The following is a 17,968-nucleotide window of genomic DNA, read 5'->3' as shown; positions in this document are numbered from 1 at the left end:
CTGGTTCGATCCCCTGAGCTGACAGTATGTGACTGAAATGCCCTTGAGCAAGGCACCTAACCCCCAACTGCTCCCCGGCCACCATGGATAGGGCTGCCCAGCGCTCCGGGCAAGTGTGCTGCCCCCTAGTGTGTCTGCACACACACTAGCGTGTATGTGGTGTTTCACTGCACGGATGGGTAAAAATGAAATTTCCCCATTGTGGGACTAATAAGGTTCACTTAATCTTAATCGTAGAACGCAGGTCCAGCAGAGCCCACAGCAGGCTGCACAACAGCCCAGAGCTCTACAGGAGGAAGCAGCAGCTCTTATACTTCACAGAGTGAGTCATGCTGTGACCGTGACTAACTCTCCTCTACATTACAGCTCCTCACCTTCAGCTTCCTCCGGGCGTTAAACTTCTTCAGGCACTCCACCGTCTCCTGTCTGTGCATGCAGGACGCCACCGTGGAGCGATGCTGGAGGAGAAGATCAGTCAGACAGCGACGTGGTTAGAAACGTGAAATGATAATACAGTCATAAAATAGTAAAAACTCTCCTGTGTGATCATTACTAATACAAGGCAAAATGACCAGAGCGTCAATGAAGCGATTATGATTGTTTATTTAATGATTTAGAGTGTCAGGAATCTTTAGCTCAATTTGATTATTTTGGTGCCACTCAGAGTGGCTATTAAAAATACACAATAAACAGGGTTAAATAGAAAGAAGGAACTATTTACATAGCATTGGAATACAGACCAAAACACCAAAACACCAACATCTTTGGTCAAATAAATGGCTCTATATAGACCATGCACACTCAAAGAACTCTTTGCATGATTAAAAGTTTCTTTGAAAGTGTTCTTCAGATTGATGGAGAATCTGTGGCATATAGTTCTACAAAGAACCTTTTTGAAAAGGGTTCTATAAAGCACCAAAAAGGGTTCTTCTATTGTTATGATGTCAATCTTGTAATGATAGAAGAACCCTTTTCAGTGCTATATTGAACCCCATTCAAAAACCATCTAAAGCATGTTCTCCATCAATCTGAAGAACATTTTCATGATGCAAAGAACCCTTTAATCATGCAAAGGGTACTTTGAGTGTTCATGGTTCTATATAGCACCATTTTCTTTACCAAAGAACCCATGAAAAAACATCTTTTTTTGGTGCAAAGCTTTGACACTAAAACCAAAACACCAAGGTTTGAAGAGATTTTTATGTTTGAAATTTGCCAGATTTTATACTTAATACTTTAATAATTTCAATTGATTTGCTTTCTAAAACCAATGCTAGTGAATTACCATATATACCAATATGTTCCTTAGTTTTTTCTTTAATGTATTCTTGAGAAAGGTCCTAAGAAAACGTCTACATCAGATTCATGTCATGTTCTTAAAGCGCAGAACTGTTCTCACCTTTGTGCTCTTGAGTGAGTGTAGATTCTGTTCTTACCTAAGAACAAATCCCGGATAAGGAAATACTGGGTGGGTTTACATGCACTCAATAATCTGATCATAATCGGATTTCTGCAGGTATCTGATTATTCAAATGGTCATGTAAACATCATGAAATCCGATTAAGAAATCTGATAAAGAGGATTTTAGCTCAGTAATCAGATTTCTCAGTGCATGGAAACTCTTACTCTGATTTCTTTCGGATTTCTCAGTCTGAGTATGTGTGAAAACAGACAGCAGTACCGGAAATAAGCGAGCAGCGCCGCCACGAGACGCAGCAAAACACTTTTGGAGCATCGGTGAAACAAAATACATGCTTGACGAAATGAAGGATTTACATTTTCTTCATCTTCTAGATGATGTGTGTTCATATTTTCAGGTAAAGTGCTGCGATGATTTTTTTAGTTTGAGTTTTACGTTATGTTTACGTCTCGTCTTCTTCTGTGGATTTATTGGCTGGTTGCAAAACAGAAATCTGATTACTGTCTGACTCTTGTAGACCCAGAGTTTCCCCATTATCTGGTTACTCAAGTGCATATAAACACGTTGATCAGATTACAGACAAAATCAGATTTTCTGCAGTTAATGGATTATTAAGTGCTAGGAAATTCGTTGGTGAATGTCAGAGTCTTCCTAAAAATTGTGTAAGTGGGTTTAAGAAGAAATTTCTTCTTAACAACGGTTGATGAATGAGGCCCTATGAGTCTTAATATACAGAGCGCAAAATACTGTGGTCACACAGTTCAGAGCAGTATTCTGTAAACTGCACTAGAAAAGCAAATCACTTTTTTTAAAACTAGACCATTTTAAACAGTCTAAAACATACAGGGAGAGTTAGCTGAGTTACAGTTCAGCAATGTTGCTCTTCCTTAACCAAAGTAGCAGAAACTGAGCACATCTTCCTACTGAACAGTGGTGATAGAGTCAACTCACTGATATCCAGGGGTGCTTCAGGGCCTCGGCCGCAGTGATGCGCTTGGCAGGGTTGATGGTCAGCATTTTATTAATGAGGTCTTTGGCCTCCGGAGTGACCGTGTCCCACTCAGGAGAGGGAAACTATATAGAAGAGTATAGAAATGTAAAAATAAACATCACGTCACAAAAACAGAGACAAAATAGCTTAGATTATATATTTATCGTATTATCTAATCGATATACATACAAACACACTTTATTTATCTCAGAGATCTCATTTAGCTTTAAATTTTCAGTTAAATTTCAAATTTTATTTATTTGTTTTTATTTCCCACATTGTTCTTAACAAAAAGCACTTATATAAATAGAAATAATGATGATGATGATGACTATTATAAGTATTATTAAAATGTGTCACATTCTAGCTATGCGGTATCATTGTGAGCTAAAACAATTATTCTGATGATTAAAAATGCTCCACATGAAATTTTCAGCATCTTTCTGAATAGTAGTTGATGCATTGAGGGTTTTATTATTACAGACTGTATATTTCAGTGTAATTTCGCTTTTATATATATATATATATATATATATATATATATATGACTGATTTTCATGTGCATGTCCTTCTGCACTAACTACACAAAAACAGGCTGACATTGTTCTCTGTGTCTCTCTGTTTTATTACTCATTATCCACAAAGATCACACTGAAGCTCCTATTTATGCTGTGATTGGTTTGTTGTAGATATGAGTTCTGTTTGAAACGTGATTCAGTTCCACTGCAGAGTGTGTGGGGTGATGAAGTTGTCTGGAAAGCAGGACTAATTAAATACATCACACATAAAAGTGTTTATTTATGATTAGGAAGTACACAAATAAAATGTTGGTAGCATATGTGACGAAAAACATGAACTACCTCACTAGCTAACATCACCTCTGCCCAAAATCAAGATCTTCACAAGGTTTTTCCATCAGGAATGGGCGGCTTGGTGGTTACTGTGTCGTTCCGCTCTTAGTTTCTTGATTGTGATTGTACTATAAAACAAATTAGCTGACGACTTGGTCAGAAGGCTGGTGCACCAGAAGGTTGGCCTTCATTGGTCAGCTAGAAGGTTGACCTTCACTGGTCCACCACAAGTTTGTCTTTACTGGAAAGAAGGATGGCCTTGATTAGTTAGAAGGCTGGCCCTGATTGCTTCACTAGGTTCTCCCTGATAAGTGCACCAGGAGGCTGCCCCTGACTTGACAGAAGGTTGGCCCTGATTAGCTAGAAGGCTGGCCCTGATTGGTCCACAAGAAGGTTTGCCCTGACTGGTCCACTAGACATTTGGACCCCTGTGGTCCACCAGAAGGGCCTGATTGGTCCAAGAGCTGTTTACAATTTGTAATCCTGAACCAAAACTGTACACCCGGAAGTCAGATGTGCACATAGTTGCCATGGATACATAGCCCAATAAAAAGTGATCCTCCTTAGTGAGACAGTAAATCAATGGTTAGATCAAACTAAGTTCAAAGTTAGCTCACTAAACAAATCTAGCTTCATGAGAAAAGTTGCTACAGCACCTGCTCTGATGGTGGTGGAACTGAAGCATGTTTCACTTATTTATTTTCTTCAACACCAAATCAAACAACCACAGAGACAAATCTTAGTGAACTAACATCGTAGGCCCCAGCTTTGATCTGCTGGTAGAGTCGGTGCTGGTCCTCATCCCAGAAAGGCGGGTATCCCACCAGCAGGATGTAGAGGATCACACCTGGAGTAGGAGACAAGAAGACAAAGTGAGAGGCACACATTGATTCAGCATTATTACATTATCCAATAAAACAAAAATACACTATAACTAACAAACACGGGCTGTATAGTTATATATGGACTGGTAAGAAGGCAGACAGAGCACCAAGTAGAAGTGGCCAGTGAATGGAAGCACAAGGTAGGGGTTTCTAATAAAGTGGCCAGTGAGTGGAAGTACAAGGTAGGGGTTTCTAATAAAGTGGCCAGTGAGTGGAAGTACAAGGTAGGGGTTTCTAATAAAGTGGCCAGTGAATGGAAGCACAAGGTAGGGGTTTCTAATAAAGTGGCCAGTGACTGGAAGTACAAGGTAGGGGTTTCTAATAAAGTGGCCAGTGAGTGGAAGTACAAGGTAGGGGTTTCTAATAAAGTGGCCAGTGACTGGAAGTACAAGGTAGGGGTTTCTAATAAAGTGGCCAGTGAATGGAAGCACAAAGTAGGTGTTTCTAATAAAGTGGCCAGCGACTGGAAGTACAAGGTGGGTGTTTCTAATAAAGTGGCCAGTGAGTGGAACCACAAGGCAGGTCTTTCTAATAATGCGGCCAGTGAACGGAAGTACAAGGTAGGGGTTTCTAATAAAGTGGCCAGTGAGTGGAAGTACAAGGCAGGTGTTTCTAATAAAGTGGCCAGTGAATGGAAGCACAAGGTAGGGGTTTCTAATAAAGTGGCCAGTGAATGAAAGCACAAAGTAGGTGTTTCTAATAAAGTGGCCAGCGACTGGAAGTACAAGGTGGGTGTTTCTAATAAAGTGGCCAGTGAGTGGAACCACAAGGCAGGTCTTTCTAATAATGTGGCCAGTGAACGGAAGTACAAGGTAGGGGTTTCTAATAAAGTGGCCAGTGAGTGGAAGTACAAGGTAGGGGTTTCTAATAAAGTGGCCAGTGAGTGGAAGTACAAGGTAGGGGTTTCTAATAAAGTGGCCAGTGAAGTACAAGGCAGGTGTTTCTAACAACGTGGTCAGTTAGTGGATGTACAAGCTAGGGGTTTCTAATAAAGTGGTCAGTTAGTAGAAGCATAAGGTAGGCTCATAATACAACACTGAAGAGTGTAAAAGACGTGAAAAAGTCAAGTTGTGCTCTGATATGGTAGCACACTGAGAACAGACATTGATGTACAATGGCACCACCTGTAGCCCACATGGGAGATTTATTATGGTCATTTGAAACAGCCACTATTTACAGTTCTGTTTACTTTAGCAGATAAGAGACTGGAAACAATGACTGAAAGTGTTCAAAAATACAATCAAACATTCACAAACTCACGCTGTTTACTAATCAGCCCATAATTGAACTCATGCTAGGAAAACACTTATCTCTCAGCATTACGCCAACAAGAGAGACAGAGCAGAACATCTGTGCAAAGCCCCAAAGAACCCCCCCCCACCAATGGAGCTGCGAGGCTGATACAGCATCATGTCTTTTTGTTACTTCTTAGCAACATTAGCTTTGTAGCCCCAGTGTAATTAAATAAAATAATAGGTAAAAATAAAAGGTATTATAGTAATTATTGTTATTAATACTATTAAAGAAGTACGATCACTGAAAACATCCTGACTAGCTGATTACATTTTGTGGGAAGTAGAAAAATGTGTAAATATATGCTCATATATGCTAGGCTATCCGCTAAGCTGCTAATATGTCATAGTATATTACATCATCCTTTGCACAGCTCCACGTACTCTCAGTACCGTGTATTTATTGTACTGTATTGTCTGCACTGTGTTTATTGTATTGTCTCGCACTTGTGTTCCCATGTTGGTCCTGGAGGAATGTTGTTTCGTTTCACTGTGTACTTGTATAGAGCTGGAATGACAATAAAGCCTTGACTTGACTTGAAATATGATGCATGGTTGAACTATCGCTTTATTATAAACGCTGTAATATTTTAATTAAACCCTGCAAAGTATGATTGTGTATGTTGACTGTATGTATGAGTTTCTATATGTGTATATTTGTAAATAAAGCCTCACCACATGCCCAGAGGTCCACTGCTTTACCATACGGGTCCTTCCGTAACACCTCAGGTGACAGGTAACCAGGTGTGCCAGCGAAGCCTGGAACAGCATAAACAGGACATTATGGCCTGCACACAGGTGTGTTACCTGGGGGGTGGATTTCAAACCTCTTTCTCTCGGTCTGAATTTCTGACTTAAGTTATTTAGTTACATGTAAATCTCACTTTATGGACTGAGCCACTCTCTCAGCTGACATTCAGAGATATTACAGACACATTTTATATTGTCTTTTATTGCAAATGACATGTGCACATTTATTAAATTAGCTTTTACTGTCCTGCTGTGATGATGTCTGGAAGAGATATCATTAATACAGGTTTAATTTGGTTTGTATGACTTTAATATACACTCTTAAAAGGTTCCTACATGGTTCTTGAGCTGAGCATAACTGTCATAGACATACAGCAGTGTGCAAGTGTTTTTGAAAAGGGTTCTATATAGCACCAAAAAGGGTTCTTTTATTGTTACAGACTTGGCATAACAATAGCAGAACCCTTTTTGGCGCCATATAGAACCCTTTTCAAAAAGGTTCTATATATAACCATCTACAGCACTCTGTGATCTATAACCTAAAGAACCCTTTCATGATGCAAAGAACACTTTAATCAACTGAGTGCTCATGGTTATATATAGAACCTTTTTTACTAAAGAATCCTTGGAGAACCATCTTTTTGAAGAGTGTAAATAGCACCAAAAAGGGTTCATCTGTTGTTGTGATGTCAAGCTTGTATACAATAGCAGAACCCTTTTTGGTGCTATATAGAACCATATATGTCTCATTCTCCATCAGTCTGAAGAACCATTTTGTGACAAAAAGAGCCCTTAAATCATGCAAAGAGTTCTTTGAGTGTTCAGGGTTCTATATAGAACCTTTTTTTAACTAAAGAAAACCTGAAGAATCAAAAAGGGTTCTTCTGTCGTGGTGATGTCAAGCTTGTAACAATAGAAGAACCTTTTCGGTGCTATATAGAACCACATATAACACATTCTCCAACCATTTTAACCATTTCATGACAAAAAGAACCTTTCAATTATGCCAAGAGTTCTTTAAATGTTCATGGTTCTATATAGAACCTTTTTTTAACTAAAGAACACTTGGAGAACCAAAAAGGTTTCTTCTGTTGTTGTGATGTCAAGCTTGTAACAATAGAAGAACCTTTTCAGTGCTATATAGAACCACATACAACACATTCTCCATCAATCTGAAGAACCATTTCACCATGCAAAGAACCATTTAAGCCTGCAAATACTTCTATATAGAACTCCTGGTTCTAAATAGAATGATTCCCCTTGAAGAACCATCTCTTTTTAGTGTTTAGTACAGATCATACCCATCATATGAAGATCAATGTGGCATAATTGATCCTGTTAATCACACATAATCACATCCTCTAGATGGTCACCATGTTAACTGCAGCTTGACTGAGAATCACTCCTGCAGTTACGAGGCCGCCTGCAGCTTCCGGAAACCGGAGCAAATCTTTCATGGAATATATTGAAAGTCATATTCCTGCATGGTGCAAAACTGTGAGAGTTATTCGAATAATATTCACAGAAGTTACAGCTGCAAAAACGCAAATGATATTCCTCATTAGTGGGAAGGTGCTGTAACAGTTACGTAACCGCTATTTCAGGTTATTCATTCCTTGTTTCTACACTCATTGTCCGTTTTATCAGCTCCACTTACTATATAGGTGCACTTTGTAGTTCTACAGTTACAGACTGTAGTCCATCTGTTTCTCTGCATACTTTGTTAGCCCCCTTTTACCCTGTTCTTCAGTGGTCAGGACCCCCATGGACCCTCACAGAGCAGGTACTATTTGGGTGGTGGATCATTCTCAGCACTGCAGTAACACTGACGTGGTGATGGTGTGTTAGTGTGTGTTGCGCTGGTCTGAGTGGATCAGACACAGCAGTGCTGCTGGAGTTTTTAAACACTGTGTCCAATCACTGTCCACTCTATTAGACACTCCTACCTTGTCAGTCCACCCTGTAGATGTAAAGCCAGAGACGATAGCTCATCTGCTGCTGCACAGTTTGTGTTGGTCATCCTCTAGTCCTTCATCAGTGGTCACAGGACGCTGCCCACAGGACGCTGTTGGCTGGATGTTTTTGGTTGGTGGACTATTCTCAGTCCAGCAGTGACACTGAGGTGTTTAAAAACTCCAGCAGCACTGCTGTGTCTGATCCACTCAGACCAGCGCAACACACACTAACACACCACCACCACGTCAGTGTTACTGCAGTGCTGAGAATGACCCACCACCCAAATAGTACCTGCTCTGTGAGGGTCCATGGGGGTCCTGACCACTGAAGAACAGGGTAAAAGGGGGCTAACAAAGTATCAGAGAAACAGATGGACTACAGTCTGTAACTGTAGAACTACAAAGTGCACCTATATAGTAAGTGGAGCTGATAAAATGGACAATGAGCGTAGAAACAAGGAGGTGGTCAGAATGTTATGCCTGATCAGTGTATATTATTATATTAGTATATTATTATTATTAGAAGATAATCAGGCCTGGTTAAATGAGCTGAATTTGAACATACTGGAACAGTATGTATCTGTATGTATCTGCAGTGTAATGACCGTTTGGCGGCTGTAGAGGGCAGTCTGAGTCCATGGCAGCACACACAGGCTCTCTCTCTGTGGGGACGAGTCAGGTTAGCGGTGATTGATTTGAGGGGCTGGTGTGGAAGTCGTTACAGGCTGGCACTCTATTAGTTTTAGCAGCGAGACAGTGATGGGAAACAGCAGGAACTCTAATGAGTCTGGACAGATGCCGTGACAGTGAAAACAGGGATGTCTCTGTTTCCGGAATTCATAAATAAATCCGGAATTTATAAATAAATAAAATGATAAACACGCTTCTCACTGCATTGGTTCTCTGTCGCATATAAGCTGCTGAAGCATCGCTACAAAGAAATTCACTTTAAGCCATTAAACTCTAAAGGTGTTTCTCTGCTGCTTTGTGCAGCAGAACCTTTGGAACCAGAAAAGTGGAACTGTGCCTTTTCCCTTGGCAATCTGCACTGAAGGTTCCAGTTTTATGGGATTTGGTGTACAGTACTCGAGGATGTTCTCTGTGTTCGGTAACACTTGCAGCTGAACCCAACGACAGTTTAACAAATTCTCACTCATTGTACAATCTTAAAAAAGATGATTGTTCAAGGGTTCTTTAGAAAGGAAAATGGTTCTATATAGAACCATCAACACTCAAAGAACCCTTTGCATGATTAAATGGTTCTTTGCATCATTAAATTGCTCTTCAGATTGATGGAAAATATACTGTATATGGTTCTAAATAGAACCTTTTTGAAAAAGGTTCTATATAGCACCAAAAAAAGGTTCTTTTATTGTTATGATATCTAGCCTGTTACAACAGAACCCTTTTCAAAAAGCTTCTATATAGAACCATGAGAATGTGTTTTTTGAAAAAGGTTCTATATAGCACCGAAAAGCGTTCTTCTAGTGTTACAGGCTTGACATCGTAACGATAATAGAACCCTTCTGGTGCTATGTAGAACCATTTTCAAAAAGGTTCTATAAAGAACCATCTACAGCACTCTGCGATCTGCAGTCTTAAGAACGCTTTCATGATGCAAAGAACCATTTAATCATGTAAAGGGTTCTTTGAGTGTTCGTGGTTCTATATAGAACCATCTTCTTTACTAAAGAACCCTTAAAGAAACATCTTTTTTAAGAGTGTAAATAACACCAAAAAGAGTTCTTCTTTGGTTGTGATGTCAAGCTTGTGTACAATAGAAGAACCTTTTTTGGTGCTATATAGAACCATATATGTCTCGTTCTCTATCAGTCTGAAGAACCATTTCATGACGCAAAGATCCCTTTAATCAAAGTGTCCTTTGAGTGTCCATGGTACTATATAGAACCCTTTTCTTTAGTAAAGAACCTGTAAAGAACCATCTATTTAAGAGTGTAAATGGCACAAAAAAGGTTTCTTCTGTTGTTATGTTTAAGTAAGTTCTGATAGAAGAACCCTCTTTGGTGCTACATTGAACCATTTACAACACTTTCTCCATCAGTCTGAAGAACAAGTCAATGATGCAAGGAACCCTTTAATCATGCAAAAGGTTTTTTTGAGTGTTCATGGTTCTATATAGAATTATTTTTGTTACTAAAGAACCCTTAAAGAACCATTTAAAGAACCAAGTGTGTATTTACTGAATGTTTCATAGTAGATACTGAATAATTCATATTTATTGAATAAATTGAATAATTTTAGTTACTGAAGACCCTGCGATGGACTGGCGACCTGTCCAGGGTGTATCCTGCCTTCCGCCCAATGACAGCTGGGATAGGCTCCAGCACCCCACCGCGACCCAGAAGGATAAGATGATGTATGTATGTATGTAGTTACTGAAGAACTCACAGTGGATACTGAATAATTCTTAGCAGATACTGAAAGATTCATAATAAATATGGAATAATTCAGAATTAACTGATCTTTTTTTTTTTTAAATGTCCATTTATGACGTTTTTTGATTTTATGTAGCAAAAACAGTCATAATTAATTTCTACATGATAGATTTCCAACCTTTCTTTAATCCTTAGATTTTCTGTGTTTTTATTTTTGTTATTGTGCCTTTAAGACTGATATATATGTAAATGAACTCTGTTCTGGTTGGCTGTCCTCTATTGTGCTGCATTCATGGCTGTGACGTGAACTATTATGAATTTAAACTGGGCTATATGTACAGTCTAGTTTCCACATATGTACTTGGGAACAATGTTTTCCTGTTTACATACATCTTCATATTCAAAAAAGGAAGAAAAATGAGTCTTTCTATGATATGAGTGCTGTAGGTTTGCACACCAGAGAGGAAGCGCAGTTAGAGGTTCCCTGAAAAGAGGAGAAAAATGAATTAAATGTGTTTGATTCATTACCAAACCATGCCTGTTGGTCCCCTTCAACCTCGATGGCCAGGCCGAAGTCCGCTAACTTCACCGCGGCGCCTTTGGACTTGGAGGCCAGGAGCAGGTTCTCCGGCTGGAGGCACAGAAACACAGCGACAAATGTGTCTTAAAGGCAGAACTGTTGCACAAAGTGAACAGAAACCTGAGAAAATATCATTAGAATCCTAAAGAATCTGCCCACCCACTTCATGCCCACACAACCAAGCACCAGCCTCTACTTCTCATTTTCAACTGCGTTCCCTTTCACTGCGCACTTCAGCCCACACAAACCCATCTGAGCTTTTATTCCCGCCTGGAGCCCACAGCTCTGCGGCGCCGCGCGCGGAATAATGCACTTCATTCATCCACACTTTTTACATACATTTATGTGGATGAATGTCAGAAACGAACGTTTAAAACCTGTTTCTTATTTCAGCTTCGGCGGCAGTAAAATGGACCTCGTGAACGTACTGTACTGCGGTCTGGTACCTGAAACTCTCCCTGTTCTAATGCACTGCTGAGTCTGGAATGCAATACAAGAACTTCCCTAATTAAAACCTAATCAAAAACTTAAACTGCTTAAACACAACAAGCACACTGTAAGCTTAAAGCGATAGTTTGGTGAAAAATCTAATTTCTTCCTTATCCAAATGCAGTTGATCTGCTAAGACACGTTTGAAACTTCTTTAGTTTTAGCACTGGGAGGCTCATATAAGTTAACAAGTAATGAAATCTTATACCCCACCAATTAGCATGGTGCTAACTGCATGCACGCACCCGGCTTAAATGTGCTTGTGAAATTGCTAAACTGCTTAAATACGTCAAGCAGGCTGTGAGGGAGCTTAAATCTCATGTCCTCCTTATCCAAATGCAGTTGATCTGCTAAGACAAACGCTAGTTTAAGCACTGTGAGGCTAAAATAAGCCAACAAGTAATGAAAGCTTATCCCCCACCAATTAGCATGCTGCTAACTGCATGCACACTCAACATGCCTTCAACATGTTAGTGAAGTTAGCTTCCTATTCAGGAGTTCAGAAACAGCCCAAACTCGGACTTCCTCCATATTGGATGTGTGACTGAAGGCTTCTTCAGTGTTGTGTGGTCAGTATTGGATGACCTATGGTGCTCTTTCATGGGCGGTCAGCACATTTTTCCATTTTACATGCACAGAGGAGTGCTGTTCAGTTGCGATGCTCCATGAACATCAACATAAAAAGGTGTTGTCTAATTAGTGGCCCATAATTTGTTTCATTGAATTTAGTTCAGTGTGTGAAATGATAAACAAAAACCATATTTTAAGTGACCCTTATTAGTCTCACAATGGGGAAATTTCACCTCTGCATTTTGACCCATCCATGCAGTGAAACACCACATACACACTAGTGAATGCACATACACTAGAGGGCAGTGAGTACACTTGCCCAGAGTGGTGGGCAGCCCTATCTGCGGCACCTGGGGAGCAGTTGGGCATGAGGTGCCTTGCTCAAGGGCACTTCAGTCACGTACTGTCAGCTCAGGGGATCGAACCAACAACCTTCCGGTCACAAGGCTAGTTCCCTCACCTCCAGCCCATGATGGCATTATTTGAATGTGGCTTTACTGGTATGCTTTTTTGTGTTGCTGACCAACCATATGTGTTAAGGGGAGGGTGTGTAGTGTTGTATATGAACCTTTCTACCAAATTAGTTCAAACTGCAGTTTGCAGTGAAAAAAAACATTTTAAAAAATGATTATGGCCACATGGTGAGCAGTTCCCATGTTTTGAAGTAAATGTTTTCCAAAGTCTGAAAATCATAAGAATTGTCACTACCAAAACACACATTTCCTGCAACTAAGTAAACGTTTTTGAGTTTTAATAAAAATGTGTGTTAAATTGTGTGTACAGCTGTTCAAAGCTGGGTTTGCTGGTCATGTACTGGCTGTGTTTTTGAGTTCTGCTCAAAATGAGCTAAAATTAACCAGGTTCACATGCATTGGAATAGAATACATCCATGTAAAGACCTCAATCAGAACAAACTAGTCCGACTGAAGCCATTCATAGTATAGTTTCTATCCGATTGAACAAGGTGGGTAATCCTGTAAATAATCTGTTAAATAGAATAATAATATCCGTGTAAACGCCTGTATCTGATTACATTCCCTATCAGAAAGTTTAAGTCTGTTCTGATCATGTTCGTCACATCATAGTGAAAGTTTATACCATTCAACATGGCGGAGCAGAAACTGGTCTGCAGAGGAGACGAAGTTTATGCTCTGATCTTTAAAAGACGGCGGTGGGACGGACGTCCAGCTTATGTGTCTCAGAACACGACGTCTTCCTCTCGGCCTTCTTTAATAAGGACATGTGAAGGACGTTTTCCTGAGTCTGACATCATTTTAAAATAATTAAAAACACAAGCACTGCTCACTGCTGCTCGTCTCACTCTGACTGGACTCACGTGACGCTCGTTGTCATGGTAACGTCTACACTAAGTGGTTCTCTACGCACGCATGTAATTTTGGATCTGATTACTTGTAGTGAGCATGTAAACAGAGATTTTTCATCAGATTGTTGGTAGAGTGAGAATAAACACCTCAGTCTTAATCTATAATCAGAATGTATTCAATCGGATCAGCGAAAACCTTTGCAAGTAAACACGGACACTGTCGTTGGGTAAAATTTGGGTAGTGTTATGGTTGTTTTGGTAGTGACAAAATGGAATGTTCAATTATTTAATAAAATACACATAATTAAGGTATAGAGTCACTCAAAGCAAAAGGATTTTAATCTAAAATCCAAGATCAGTTAAAAGCCTGAAATGTGTTTTCAGCTCTGACTCTGAACCTGTTCGGCAGAATGATCCGTATAAATGCCATCAGTGGTTAATTCTTTGTGTGACAGGCGCAGTAGTGTTTGTTAGTTGTTCTCTGTTCTGTGTTCTTGGTCACTCGCTCTCCTCCAGAGTGGACTGAGAGTAATGGCAGATATATCTGCAGCCCACGCGCTGCTGGAACCCACTGCTAATTATGTCACATTTCACAGCCACAGCGCCAGAGCTTCCACATCAACTCCTAAACACCAACCACTTAATACGACAGCACAATCAGAACACAGAACAGAGAACCGAGAACAGGCGCTCATCTCTGGAACCGAGCCGCAGCGTCAGAAATGCTCAGAAACAGATTTATCAATACATATACACTGTAAAACGGAAAGGTTCCTAAAGGGGTCTTGGTTTGGATGTACGGTTCTGGTGATTTTTATTTAATATTTGTTGCTTCCATTAAACCTTTATTTGGTATAGAACCTTTACACTATGTTGAAATTTCACGTTACGGTCTCCCATGAATAAACTCTGGATCTGAACCTACAGTTCTGGAAAAGCACTCTAACTGGTCTAGAACATTTAAATTATTAAGTAATTAATAATTAATTATTAAGTTCTTTAAAATAAAAAAAAAAAAGATTGTACACACTCACATATCACATTTACGATTATGGTTCTTCATAGAATCATCCCCTGAAAGGCTTTTTAAGGAACAAAAAAAGTGGTTCTTCTCCATAAGTGTTTCATAGAACCCTTTTTGGTACCTTATGATTAATACTGTGATGGGAACTTGATTATTATGGAAGGTCTTTGCTGACTGTTGCTTTAGTATCAGTACAGTTATTACTAATAATTTATAATACTAAACATTTCATAAGTGTTCTTTGCATGGTACCATATCATTAGAAAACTATTTTGGTAATGAGATGTGAGAATGTGAAGAACCTCCAGTGTAAAGAACTTCTTGGTCAGGGGTCAGCAACCCAAATGTTAAATATTAAGAGCCACTTTGTCCTTTCAACAAAAACCACCTTGGGAGCCACAACATTTTATGACAGCTATAGCTGCTTTTCTCGCATCTCCAGCAGGAAACTTTTCCACAAATGTAGAACAGTTTATTTAAAATGTCTCTCAACATTTGACTTTTACGAAGCTGAAGTCGCTTCTCATTCTCCAGCTTCTTGTTCAGATTTTCCCATTCCACCTTAAATGGTGCCAGAGATGCCAGAATGTAACTGCTGCACCATTTAAGGTGGAATGGGTAAATTCAAACGAGAAGCTGGCGAATGAGAAACTGACTTCAGCTTCATGAATGTGTCAGTCTCTCGCTGCAGATTAAATGTATCAGGAAACCAGCTGGAGTGATTATAAATACAAATGAGTCTGTTCATCATCTCTTTTGGTTAGCCACTAGCTAGGCGAGACTGTTGTCTGTGTTGCTACGGTGATCATCATGGTGAACGATCAGCAGATTATTGTACTGCAAAGCAGGATAATTTTATGTTCACCTAAAAATCTAATTGTGCTGTGGAGCCACAACAAGGCAATAAAAGAGCTGCATGCAGCTCCAGAGCCACGTGTACTGCCGACCCCTGGTCTGGGAAAAACCCTTAAAAAGTTATAGAACCTTATTTAACTTAAACATTTAACTTAAAACCTTTCAAAGGGTTTTCACACCTACTAATCTCTCTCAAACACAGTTTTTTTGGAGATTTTTGTTCAAAATTTGCTGTTTCCTTCAAATATTATCTGATAGGTAAATATGCTTAAACATATGATACGTAGATGGACACTGAGCTACTGATAATCTCAGCGTTTCTATAACAGTCCATGTAGAACTATTGTTTTGTTGCTGAAGACTGAAGCTTCAGATTTTAGTTTTTGTAGCTGTAAAGGTTGGTGTAGTGTAGTGGGTAACACCTCTACCTTCTACACTGTAGACTGGGGTTCAATCCCCTGTGTGGGTAAACACCCTACACTATACCAATAAGAGTCCTTGGGCAAGACTCCTAACACTGCCTTCGCCTACTTGTGTAAAATGATCAAATTCTAAGTCGCTCTGGATAAGAGCGTCTGCCAAATGCTGTGAATGTGAAGGTCCAAAAAACTGAAGTGTGTCATCAGCAGGATCTCTATCATCCCCTAGTGGAGAACACAAGAAGTACCAACATTAAATATCTGAAGAAAAATATTTATATTAAAAAAAAAGATTTACTTATGTGGGACTGAGGTTCTGGATAGAGAAGAACATGTATAATATAGAGAAAATAAACGAGTGTCCAAAATATATCGAACGTCCAGAATAAACATGGATGTTTTTGTTTATTTCAGTAGTTTCAGGATTAACGAACAGCTCTCTGCAAAAGCACCTGGACGACCCACAGGACCAGGACAGGGGTCAGATATGCATGTATAATGTTCCTGATCTCTGTGCTATAAAGGGAAAATCCAGGTCAACCACATTAATTAGGAAATTAATGAACTCAGAAATGAATATTCCTTCAGAGGCAAATGGATAAAGAGGTTTAGAGTATTTTCTACCTCATAAAGGTCAGATTCAGTATCGGTACAGAAACGTAAGTGTGCGGAAGTTCACACCAAAGTCTGGGTTTCTGTAACACTGAATTTCTCTCAATTGGTTCGGTTGTTTTCACACTGCAGCTGCTAAAGTGTACCAGATTGTATGTGACAGTAATACGAGCTGCGTTACTTTCACATTCACCTCCACAGCTGCCAAGAACGGACCTCTTTAAACTTTCTGTGGTTTACTGTAGCCATAACACAACATCCATTTTTTTTTTTTCCCTATGGGAAGTAGAAGTAGAAGGGCAAGAACCGTACGGAAAAGCTAGCATTACAGACCATAGCAGAGAACTAACAGGCAGCTTTCTGTCTATCTCTTGAAGAGCTCGTCCTCACAGTCATGTGTAAAGGCTGAGGCCATATTTTGAAGTAAAAAATATGTTTTTCTGCAATATTAACTAGAATAATCTATACATGACTATGAAATGTATAAATTAAATGACATAAAGAAAACAAATGCAAATAAATATTATAAAATATATAATGAAAGTTGTTGTCCCCAGGAGTCGTGTCACTGTTGTTACTGTGTAACAAAAAATCTTTTATTTTGAAATAAAAGTCACACTGATGACATCACTTGACCTCCTTTTACCTATTTTCTGAGGATCTATGAAGAAAAGCACATGGTGAGTCCACTGTGTCTTTCAGTTATCAGAGATTTTCTCATTCAGCTCATGATTTCATATGAAGCTTTTAGCTGAAGTCACTGGTGTGACCGACTTTATTCTGAGGTAACTGTGTAAAAATAGAATACAAATGGATTAAATTCCATATTTTAGTGGATATTCCATGATTGACAACATGTGGTTTGATGCTCTAGCATTCATTTTGTAAATGCATTTTTATTGAAAATCTCTCTGGTGTTTCCTTTATTATGTGTAACACCAACGAGGATCAGTAACACCAGTGACTCCTATGGAGAGATAGAAAAGTGGACGTTTCTGTAGAATGACCCTTAAGGGTAACTTTGTCCTCTATCAATTTCCCCACACAGCGATTATCATCTACACCAGGGTGTCAAACTCAACCTCTAAAAGGGCCATTTTGAAAAATCTCAACAAATCTGTGGGCCATCTGTGTTTTTATTTATTTTTATTTTTACTTAATATTTAACCATGACCAATGGTCACTGTTTGTTCAAAATATGCCAAAACTACCACTGCAAAAATAGGCACTAAATACTTGAATGATTCAAAAATAATTTTAAATAAAAACAAATTGTTTTCTATAAAACAGTGACTACATTAGCTGCAGATCACTGTTAAACCTCTTTAAATGTCCCCAGTGTACAGTTTTTGTTTTGTGGTGCTGTCCCACAGATCGTTGTTGGGGAGGGGGTGGGAGCACACATTATGTCGTGGTGCATGCTGGGAACTGTAGTGCAGTCCATGGTGAAATGGGCTATTATTAATCGAAAATTTAAATACTTTTTGCAGGCCGAATAGGATTGTGCCACAGGCCTGACTTGGGATCCACACTGTCATCATGTCAATCATCAGCGA

At 39.3% G+C, this 17,968-nt stretch overlaps 1 protein-coding gene across 1 annotated transcript in view; it reads right to left on the bottom strand.

The window, feature by feature from the left end:
* The window catches only part of camk2a (calcium/calmodulin-dependent protein kinase II alpha), a 117,780-nt gene that overhangs the window by 22,259 nt on the left and 77,553 nt on the right, over positions 1 to 17,968 (bottom strand). The window contains exons 7-11 of the mRNA XM_036588111.1: positions 11,068 to 11,170; positions 6,114 to 6,197; positions 4,015 to 4,109; positions 2,372 to 2,494; positions 375 to 458 (exon numbers count right to left, since the gene is read on the bottom strand). Coding sequence (XP_036444004.1) covers positions 375 to 458; positions 2,372 to 2,494; positions 4,015 to 4,109; positions 6,114 to 6,197; positions 11,068 to 11,170 — 489 coding nt within the window. The remainder of the gene's footprint in view (positions 1 to 374; positions 459 to 2,371; positions 2,495 to 4,014; positions 4,110 to 6,113; positions 6,198 to 11,067; positions 11,171 to 17,968) is intronic.

Source organism: Colossoma macropomum, unplaced genomic scaffold (genome assembly GCF_904425465.1).
Source record: "Colossoma macropomum unplaced genomic scaffold, Colossoma_macropomum, whole genome shotgun sequence".
Classification (NCBI taxonomy): domain Eukaryota; kingdom Metazoa; phylum Chordata; class Actinopteri; order Characiformes; family Serrasalmidae; genus Colossoma; species Colossoma macropomum.
The sequence above is the reverse complement of the archived record's forward strand: the minus strand, read 5'-3'. Positions and strand labels throughout refer to the sequence as shown.